Raw genomic sequence first — 11,253 nt, 5'->3', positions numbered from 1 at the left:
TAATTTGGGATCACTGGTTAAACTTGTAGTTAAAAGGTTGAATTCTTATCATTGGGTTATCTGGTTTGTTTTTTAGCCTTTTTTGGTATTTCATTAGAGATAGGGTTTCAATGAGTTGCTTAGTGCTTCCTTGTTAATTGCTGAGGCTGGTTTTGAACTTGCTATCCTCTTGCCTTAATCTCCCAAGCCTCTGTGATTATGGGCATGTCCCTTCATACTCAGCAGGGTTTTTTTTGTTTCTTAAATGAAGATATTCTTAATGTATGAATATAAAACAAACGTGACAAACTGGATAGAGCATATTAACATACACACACATCCGTCCATACACATATGTATCTTGACTACATGCCCCACTATGCACAAAAAAGAAATTGTTCTCACAAGATGACAGAAGGTGATGCCACACTCAGTATTGGACAGAGAGCGAAAGCAGTAATACATAAGACCTGAATTTTTCTTTCACTTCAGTTACGGAAAACCTATGTGAACTTAGGTAAGAGTTTGTGACTGTTACTGCATTTGCTGTGGGAATAATTAAATCCTACTTACCTCATAAAATTATTGAGGTACTAGAATTATATAACTTCAAGGTAGTAACATTGCAAAATGTTTGATTACATTGATATTCAAAGATCTCTAAAAGTAAGGTGAACAGGGAAGAAAAAAAAGGAGAAAGCCCATATTTCCTTTAATAATTCTGCCAATGTAGAAGTTCCTGCCTTTTTATTATTTATTGTTATATTTTTGGTACCAAAGATTGAACCCAGGGATGCTTAAACACTGCACCACATTTCTAGCCCTTCTCTTTTAAATTTTGAGACAGGGCTTCACTAAGTTGCAGAGACTGGCTTTGAACTTGAAATCCTCCTGACTCATCTTGCCAAGCCGCTGAGATTAAAGGCATGTGCCACTATGCCTGTCTTCTTCTTCTTCTTCTTTTTTTAAATACTCAAGAGTTTGGTATGTTGTATATGTTGAAGAAAATCCCCAGGTGATGCTAATGTCAACCCCCTTTTTGTTGATAGGCTGTGAATCTTTTCACTCTGTGTATATGTGTGTGTTCCATGCTAACATGAACCGGTACATATACATAGATATATACACTTATACATACATACATACATACACATATACATGTATATATACATGTATATATACATAAGTATGTTTATACATGTTATTACATATATATATATAAACAGGGCATTTTGAAGTGGTGTACATTTCAGCAAGGGATAGTTGGACTCTCTTTGCCCCTGTAGTGTCAAGTTGAATTTTTTCTTTTGGCCAGTTTCCCCAGTGTCACTTGGAAATATCTTCTTGTGAAAAACAAGCAACAAATGGCAATTATAATTGTTTATGGCCTAGTGCCTTGGAAGAGCTGTTGTGGTTTTTAGTCTATTATGAGTGAAACCCCCTTTATGTCAAACATCTGTTTTTTGTCAAATGCATTTGGGCATCCTGGTCTTCTAACTATCCTTCCCCAGCTTTTTCTACTATTTTTAATTTTCTTTCTATCACTGAGAAAAGCATCAAAGGGATAAAGTAAAACCTTTGAAAAAGTCGTAGCCTAGAGGCATTTAAATTCACAGCAGCTACTCTTCTTTGTTTATTAAGTGGTCATTTGTGTCAGAGATCCTATTTGTATGAATAATAAAAATGAAGAGACACCTGGCTAGGATTAGTGCCTTTTTGATTTCTGCACCTACATTTTCGAGATGATGTGGTTTTTATTATTCCCCATCAGGGAGTTACTTTTCCTATCTCAGGTGACCAGACTGACTTGAGAATGCAGTTTGGCGCATGAATAAACTGGGACACGGTGTTCGTTTGCAATTTTATTTTTTAAAAATGAAATATTCAAAGTACTTTTCTTTCAAATATCGACACATAATGTTTAACTTTAAATATTTACAGCATGTTGTTGTGATGCTCTTGTAGAAAAATGCATGCTTCTGGCCTGAAAGCCAGAGCAAAATGCAAAAAGACCATTTAACTGCAGCCAGAGAACATGAACCGTACAGTATCCAGTCACTTTTCAGCACAGGAGTGAGAGCAGGAATACAAAATTGGAACCTATTGTTTCCTAGCAACATGGCTCAGGCCATTATAACACAATTTTCAGTATGATTAGAACCTCTAACTGTTGTTATATAGAAACTGAAAATCTTGGCATACACTGTAAACATCTTTACTTTTCATGAGAAAGTAAGCAGCTAAAAAGAATATTTTTCTGACGTAAAGGCTATACTTCTCTTTTTCACCTTCTCTCTTACTGATGCTTTTGCCAGAAGAATAGTAAAGATTTAGACATTGTCATGATTCATACAAGTAAAATATTTTTCAAGGACACAATCTGATATACTAACATGTATTTAAGAGGTTAAAGTCCACCACTAAATCTAAGGAAAGATTTTTAACTGCCAAACACACTTCCTTTGACAAATAATGTAAGGTGACAACTGCCAAGACAACATCCACAGCAAGTTTAACTAAGTATTTTCAGTTACTGTTTAGGAAGTAATTTCTTCTTACACATAGTTATATATTTGGTCCTCAATAGCTTTCACATGAAGGACACACTGAAATAATAGTCACTATTTTGTGTTGATTTTTTTTGTTCTTGTTTTCTGTTTTTTTTTTGTTTTGTTTTGCTTTTTCGTGTTTTGCTTTTTTTTTTGTTTGTTTGTTTGTTTTGTTTTTGTTTTCTTTGCAGAATAAATAACCATACAGAAGGCTGTGGAAGAGCAGTCTGGGAACTGAAGCACTAGTCAGGTCAGCTATGTGTATGTGACTTCCTCCAAGAAAGCAAGAATGTTGCATCCAATCTGTAGCCTTATGTTTCCCCAAAACCTAGAATATGTTTCAATCTCTCTGAAATTTTCTTTTAATATTTGACTACTGTACTTTTGCTTCCATTACCCCCGAACTTTATTAAATTGCCTTTAGCATGAACATATCTTTATAAATGCAACAACTTTGCCCTGACTCTCTCAGGTGATATTACAATGGGGCCTGGTATGGTTAAAAATATAGCTTGAAGAAAGAAAGGAAGAAAGAGAGAAAGAAGAAAAACATGATGGAATGTCAGAAATTGTGTCAACAGTGATTAATAAGAAGTCTTAATTTTATACCTCTCTATGGAGGTAGTACATGAATTCCAAATTATACATTGTCAAGTTTTCATACATTTGGGTATGTTGTATATATATTATGTTATATGTGTGTACTCTATATATTATAGATCTTTTAGATAAATTGACAATACATGATGTGTTTATTTTATACATTATTTTGTTGGGTTAAAAATAAAACATACTTATTTCTATGGTATGTGTTTTGTTGAAAGTTAGTATGAACTGAGCTTTATTTCCCTTTCCTTTGGGAGTCATGCTTCTAATCAATAATGATTAGAATGATAACAAAAATAAACATACTTAAAGATCTCTTAAACTGAACTTTTCAGCTCATTTGGATCTCTAGACTTTAGTGCAAGAGTCAAAACAAAACAAAAAACACAAATAAAATGGCCCTAATTTAGAAAAAGAAACAAGCATAGAGTATTCCCTGCCTCCAGCCCAGAATGTTCTTCACAGGAGAGTCCAACTACTGTACTCTCACTTTAACTTACGTGAATGATATGTGGCCATGCAGTGTCAGCCACCTGTCTTCTGGGTGTGAGAAATTCATATATTTCTCTTAACAGTGCTTTAACTTTTATCAGGAAATGCAACTGAGTTATTCTTTCATTAATCTAAACTTCAGAAGTACAAGTCAATGAAGGCATTTTTTCTATTCAGTTGAATAGGAAGCAGTGTACTCAATATCTCCATGTTCTTATTGAGAAATGCCAAAATGTTTCTCTTAGATTTACTACTCATTAGTGCTAACCTTTTGGTTTTTTTCTTCTTTTCTCCCCAAAACTTTAGGAGTTGTAAAGAGAACAATAATAGTTCAAGGCAGTATTAAAACCACAGCAGTAAGTGATAAAAAGTGCATTTCCTGAATATGATACAAATACAACATTAAGAAACTAAAGGCACAAACTAACTAAATATGTATTACAAACTAGAAATGCACAGTTCAAGGTAATTACTATTAAGTAAAATCTTCAAATATTTGTTTCTAATGAATATTTAAAGGAGTTTGAAAATGATACATCATCAGTGAATTGCAAAAACGTATAATCATCACTTAAAATATAAGCAAAATAGACTCTAATATTGACATCTTGGATTAGTGATAAAATACATCATCACATTTAAGAATGCACTCTTTATATACAGTTCACAAATTATTTTTCCATTGATTTAAAATAACATCAGAGGTTCTAGGAACTTAAAGTTTATTTTTAGGTTGGTGTGGAGGTATTCAAATTTTCTACAAGTGTGTGAGTCATTTTAGAATTCTATCCTGAAAAAATATTGCACCAATAATACAAGCCTGATTCAGGAAAAACCCAATAATATGATTTTAGTCTGGATTAACAATATCTTGAGTTGGTGTGCTTCCAATTGCAAAGAGATGAGTTCATCATGAATTTTCTGTCTCTCTCTGTCTCAATACATGTGTAAGAATGTGGTAATTTCAACTTGAAGGCTTTGAAAATGAAATATTTGAATATACCCTCCCCTATTGTCTGCTGGGGTCTTTCCTCTCCTTTTTGATCTCCTTTGTGCAATAAGAGGCAGACTCTTTAAAAACCTTAACATGAGCTGAGATTCTGACTTTGCATATTTTTAAAGAAAAGCAAAGCAAGGCAATGACCCCAAACTGCATTTAGATAGTAGCTGGAAAGAATCCAAACAAACATTCCATCATAAATTCTCCTTCAGACATAACAAATGTTCAGGCTTGGTGATAAAAGTGCAGAAGCTGGCTCAGGAAATTTTGTATAGGCCACACTGCGCTGTCATGTATTTTCATTTGTGGTAACTTACAATCACACAGCATTTTACAAACTGTCTTTTTGTCACTGGGCACAAATCTCCCAGCTCACCAAGAGGCTTCTTTTACTGCAGGGTTCATAGAGATTGAGAAACTGCAGCTGCTATTAACACTAATCCTGACCTTTCTCCAAATTTTAATGATCATGGAACAAAAAACCCATCCTAGAAAATAGTTATTTTCTTAGGCAGAAGAGAAGATTAAATCAAAATAAATAGGTAAAGACAGAGAACCATGTAAATTTTATTAGTAAAAACTAGTCTGCCTCTCTATAATTAGTTAAAAATATTTTAGGTTGGAAAAGGTTCACTTAATTCAATTTTCTGAATATGTCTGGGAGAGGTTCAATACAGAATTGTACATTTGAAAGATAAATCTAAGTGAGATGAAACAATGTGGCATGAACTACTGTGATGTTTCTTTTGTCCTCCCTTTGGTACTTCCCTTTGACTTTAGTACTAGGTCTATTTTTTAAGGTTTTGGCTCTTTTGAATCTCTGCACTAGTAGTTAATGTATTGTTAATGTATTTATGGGCATCCCAGGCACATATGCCTGCTAAAGCCTTGTTATTTTTGTATCAGAATCATACTTTTTAGTAAATTACCTTTCATGTGCACAAAACCATTGGATTAGTGTATAAATACTGAGTCACTAATGTGAAACTATGACCAAAACACACCCTATATATAAATGAGATTCCTACCCAGGTTAATAAAAGCTATGTTCACATGACACCAATACAGCTGGACAATTTTGTAGAAAATGGAGTCAAAACAGGTTATGTGAGAGAAGTCACATTGGCCAGCTGCTTTGGTATCATGTTCACACAAGCAATAGTGGCTATTCAGTCTGTTTACCCCATCCACAGGGAGGCATGGTAGACAGATGCAGCCACCACACGCCAAAACACAGCACAACAACATGGCATTTACTTGAACAAGCAAGGAGGAATAATCAGGGAGGGAGGGAAATGGGTCCTGATTCTAGGAGATGGTGGCTGAGGACATTTTACACTTCTTTTTAAGTTCCTTATAACAGATCTGGGAAATGTGAAAGGGCAGGCAGTCTTTGAGATGCAAGATTCAGATACTATTGCACCACTTTTTCAAATAGCCCGCAAGTTCTGCCAACAGTTAAATATGAAGCTTGGTGTCACAATCGAGATAACCTTGGGTTCTTTCTATATAGTTGAACATATGCATGGCTTAACAAATTTTAAGTGGTACTTTCTGAAAACGTTTTTTAGCTGTTTGAGTTCTGCTCGTGTTATTTTGAATACTGCCACACAAGAACTAAAAATCTCTGTCATTTCTTAAAGAGTTTAAACAAACAATATTAAAATACCATCTTCCGTCACATTGAAAGGCAGTTGGATATGTTTTTCCTCCATATTTACATATACAGAGTTCTGATCTAGAAAACCAATACAATAAACCATTTTATGTTTTAAAAACAGGCAGTCTTTGGTGACGCAAAGGCAGAGGTTTTGTTTGTTACCTCCTGCCTATTTCGCTCTGTCTCATAAAGTGAATATTGTTGGCACTGTCAGAAAGTTCTAAATACTGCTCAACAGACAAAACAAAATACCCATCATAACCTTGTACCCTCCCAGTGCTCAAAAGCTGCTGCTTTTCCCCCTCTGTCCATGCCCGAATTCCCTCTTCCCCTTCCTGTAGCCTTCTCTGTTCCTTAGTCCAGGCCTGAGCCACAGCACGCTGTCTGGCAATCTCCAACACGTGATTCTTTTCCTCTTCGACAGTTGTCCCATACCGGATGTTGAAGCACAGGGCCCCATGCTGGAGCTGAATATCTGCAAACCGTCTAGTCCTCCCATTCAACACTGAAGTCATCTGAGACACAGTGACATTGACACCATTCTCCAGAATCCTCCTCCCCCCAGTGTTACCAATGAGCACCAGGTCTTCCTCCAGAGACCCAAGCTTAATGAAGTAGTGAGTGTCCCTCCCCTCTATGGTAAAATGTAGGTTTTCCAGATAATGAGCATTATTTAGAATGGCAGCAAGCCGCCTGCTATCTTCATTGGCTACTCCTATAATATCAGCTGTTACTATGCCATCTTTGATGGCAAATTTTATACCTTTTCCAAAGACAGAAGGGACAGCAGCAAACCTGGGTTGCTTCCCTCCTTCAAGGCACCGTCCCTCATTGTACCGGGGAGTCATAGGAAGTTGATCCAAGGAAATGAAATTCCTGAGCTGTTTCTGGAGCTCACACTGAATGCCCAGGATCGTCTGAGAAAGAAAAAGACAGTGCAAATGCAGCCAGGGTTAGATGCCTGCCTTATGCTTGGTGATTGACAAAAGGAAAGGCTGCAAGCTCACTTCCTTCTCTAATTTGTTGGTATGACAAACAAGCCAAGTCTGGAATCTCTTTAACAGAGTCTGGGAAAGGAAAAGATGGACTACCTAGCATTCTTATATCTTGGTCGAGTTTAAGAGTGTTAAGAAAATATGTTCAAACTTGGTATCATAGAATTTCAGAGCTAGAATGCACTTTTTAAGTGGGTCCAGCTCCCCCCAAATGCAAATATTTTACTTTCACCAATTTAATTGATACCGACTAGCTGTTATTACTGCATGCAGAATAATACATTAGACACTGGGAGGTATAAAGAAATGCATAAGGCTTAGTTCCTGCTTTCAACAGCTTATGACCTTATAAACAACTATGGCAAAACAGCAAGACATTCACAGCTCTTTTTATGTGTACTTTCAAAAAACCTTTTCATTTGGGCACTTTAAAAAATGCCAAGAAATAAAGAGAAAAGACTAATGAACCTGCCAGTATCAATTAGGAAGCATCAGCAATTTTCAACATTTTGCTAAAATTTGTTAAGAAGGATTTTTGAACAGTTTGGGATTTAGCTCAGTGGCATAGTGCTTGCCTAGCATGCACAAGGCCCTGGGTTCAATCCTCAGTACTGGGAGGAAAAAAAGAAGGGCTTTTAATTACAAAAAGTATTCACATACTTTATGTATTTACAAAAAGGGATAAGCCTTTAGTACCACCTTAAGCTTTCCTTTCCTTTATAATTTTTTGACTTAAATTTCAAGTCTTTCTACCTAAATTTCAGTTTTATTTTGTTAAAGATTTTTTTTTTTGCATACACAGGCATTCCTAGTTTCTTCTTGGTTTTATTTGTACCTCATATTCCCAAAGAAATACCCTGCTGAATCTTGAATGTTTTTAGTATTCCTATTTTTTTTCAGTCTTTATCCCTATAATATTTATTATTTTTGTTTATTGTGTTTATATACTTTTTATTTATCAGAATAATATTATTCTGTTATTCTTATGCTCTTAAGGCACTATCCTTTAAATTATTTCACAGTCAAGTCTGATGTTTTCATGTCTCTTAGTGAACACTTTTCTCTGTACAAAATTCATAATTCCCCTGGCATCCTATTTCAGAATTTTAAAAGTTTAATTCCTTCTTCTTGTTTATCTATTGCAGCAGACATCAAGTAACCTTTTAGTTTTTCATATTTCAAAAGCTCCAATTCCCTGGTCTTTTCCCCATGGAAGCCTCCTCCTAAATCATACAAATTTTAGTGATTATTCAAAAAGACTCAAAAATAAATAAGCAAATATATGTAAATATATTTCCTGGTGGTAGGTATGCTTCTCTCTTTTTTCCCAGCTAAACAGAGATGGTAACACTTTTACTAACCTTTCCAGGATCCCACTCTTGAGTTTTTGTCTGAAGCTGTAGAAGCTCATAGGTTAATTCCAGATTTTCTAATTCTGGTTTGGGAAATCCAGGTAGTACATTGTGTAACTGGAAACCAAATAGCTCCAACCAACTTCCAATATCTGTAAGATACAACATTTGAAAGAAAACAACATTCAAAAAGCTCCTACTTTAAAACCTTTGTTGAAAATTCGAGGCATGCCCTTCCTGTCTTCAATGTATTTAGAAAATGGGAAGATAGGGATAAAACTCCCCCTTGGTATGACTCACTTTAAAACAGATAATTTCTCTACAAGGAAACCTTTTGACTTGTGCAGAATCCCAGAGATAGGCTGTTTAGTGCATTGAAACTCTCAATGTGGTAGTGGCCTAAGACCATATGGACTGTGATATTAGGTATATTTCATGCAACATAATCTTGAATTTTTCTCTTAAGAAATTATTTGCATAAACTTTTAAGAGGGAAACATAGAAACAGAAACAGTTTAAAGGGAAAAAATATACTGGGAAGCAAAAGCATCAGTCTGAAGTTATCTTGCACATTTTGTTCACTCTAGGAAACTAAGGAAGAGAATGAATGCACAATACCTGTGGGCTAATTGGCAGGAAGAGGAAACATTACAAAGGCATTGAGATTACGTGATAAAGAGCACTGAGTTTTCTCGAGTTTAGCTTAAAGTTTTACACCATTTAAATACCTGTGGTATACTTTGCAACATCTTGAATTTTGCCAACTGGGTAGTTATTTTCAAAGGAGTAGAGGTTGAATGGCTTAGGAAGGAGGTTCAACTGTTTCCATATGTGATGATTAGGCGTGGTCCATCTACCAGCGACAACATCATAATCCCTTTGCCCCAGGTGCACTAATTTGGTAAGGAAATCATAGAGTCCTCCATGAAAACCTATGATGACCTGAAAGTCAGGGTAAGTGTCATGATAGATATCACCGTAAGGCGTGTACAATATCTCTTTTATGACCTGACCTCGACTGCTGAACACAGCTAGTGGGGTACCTGTATTATCACAGGCTACATAATATTCTTCACCACTGCTTAACTCCATGGCAATAAGGTGACCTTGGAGATCATAATACAGAGATGTAATTTCCGAGCTGGTGTGGTTATACAGATGAGTAACTCTTATGGGGTTGGCAAGGTCTGCGTAAAAGAATTGGAGGTGCTGCCCTAGGCTGGACTTACTGGCAACACGTCGCCCAAGCCCATCATAGTAATACTGCACAGTCCAGGCAGAAACCTTATTGTAGGCTTTCTGCAGCAGACCATTAGAATTATATTCAAATATGTCATTTCCCCTCTGCCTGAGAAAGCCATCCTCATCCATTTTATACTGAATTTCTCCTAATCTGGTGATGCGGTCTCGGAGGTCATATCGGAGAGGAGTGAGACGAGCACTATTCCCATGGCTCAGAAGGTTGATGTTTCCATTCAGATCATAACTATAACGCCACTGGGTTTTGTCATTTACAGAAACAGTTTGAAGCTGTCCATCAGCATCGTATTCATAGAAGTACCTAGTTATATTGGCATCTACTCCCACTCTTATATCACATATTACCATGCGGCCCATATTGTCATATTGAATAGTCATCCAGTAGGCAATAGCCTTTAGGATTTCATATTGGACCTCAATGACTTGTCCATTGGCACTGAAGATCTTGGTATGCTTCATCACTGTAGTAGTTATGACCTGATTTAAGTCATAATTAATTACACTGAATTTTCCAAACTGCTCTGTTCTACCAGAGACATCAACATATCGGTACAGATCTATGGGCAAAGGGGTTTCATTGATCACAGCTTGCATGCTGGTGACACGGAAGTTGTTGTAGCTGTAGTCAAATCGTGCATTCACAAGACCTTCTTCACTGAATCTGAAAATCTGGCGCCCAATAAGAGGCCCTATAGGAATAAAAATAATGAGAAAAAAGCTGGTGATAAATGTAGAACAATCAGGAAGGTCTAGTATTACTCAGTACTGACAATTGTATATTCAAAATGAAATAGTATAGACTGACCTCTGATGTCTGAGGCCTGAGCATATCATATCATATATATTCTTATGTGGTGATATCCATATATGGGAAAAATACTGTATAGCATAGTTATAGAATAATTTAATTATAAAAACTACAGAAGTAACAACATCCAGGAGACTGGGTGGTGAAACTGGTGTCATGACTATGCATTCTTGCTATAATCTCTGCGATGAATGCTTACATTTCATTTAACTTTTGCTACAAAATCAGAGGGTGAGGTTTCCCAATGTCCACATCAAAGTAAGTGGATTTGGGCATGTTATAAACCCAAAGGATGAAATACATTAGAAAGTTGTGACTTCTGCCATCAACTGAAGCTTACAGAGGTTACACAGGGCTTGAGCTAGTTTCACAGAGATTCATATCTTGCAGCTGCACCTTTGGGAAGATTTGGTGGTGAGAAGGAATAGGTATACGGTTAGACTAAACACTTAGATCTCAACTTTCTTGAGAGCTGAGAGAAAGAAAGAGAAATGTACTACATGTTTGTAAGGAATCTGCTTTAAGGCAAACTATAACATATTTTAATTTTCA

At 36.1% G+C, this 11,253-nt stretch overlaps 1 protein-coding gene across 4 annotated transcripts in view; it reads right to left on the bottom strand.

The window, feature by feature from the left end:
- Positions 1 to 1,832: 1,832 nt before the first annotated feature.
- Tenm1 (teneurin transmembrane protein 1) overlaps positions 1,833 to 11,253 on the bottom strand; it is a 796,988-nt gene continuing 787,567 nt past the window's right edge. For 3 of the 4 annotated variants that reach the window (XM_048797132.1, XM_048797133.1, XM_015498498.2), the window contains 3 exons: positions 9,362 to 10,582; positions 8,643 to 8,785; positions 2,685 to 7,203 (listed from right to left, as the gene is read on the bottom strand). In XM_048797132.1, coding sequence (XP_048653089.1) covers positions 6,445 to 7,203; positions 8,643 to 8,785; positions 9,362 to 10,582 — 2,123 coding nt within the window. In that variant the 3' untranslated portion in view covers positions 2,685 to 6,444. Of the gene's footprint in view, positions 7,204 to 8,642; positions 8,786 to 9,361; positions 10,583 to 11,253 lie in introns of all 4 variants that reach the window. The other variant, XM_015498499.2, reaches the window with a different exon arrangement.

The sequence above is a fragment of the Marmota marmota genome, unplaced genomic scaffold (assembly GCF_001458135.2).
Source record: "Marmota marmota marmota unplaced genomic scaffold, marMar, whole genome shotgun sequence".
Lineage (NCBI taxonomy): Eukaryota > Metazoa > Chordata > Mammalia > Rodentia > Sciuridae > Marmota > Marmota marmota.
Note: the sequence above shows the minus strand (reverse complement) of the source record. Positions and strands in the feature narration are given on the sequence as shown.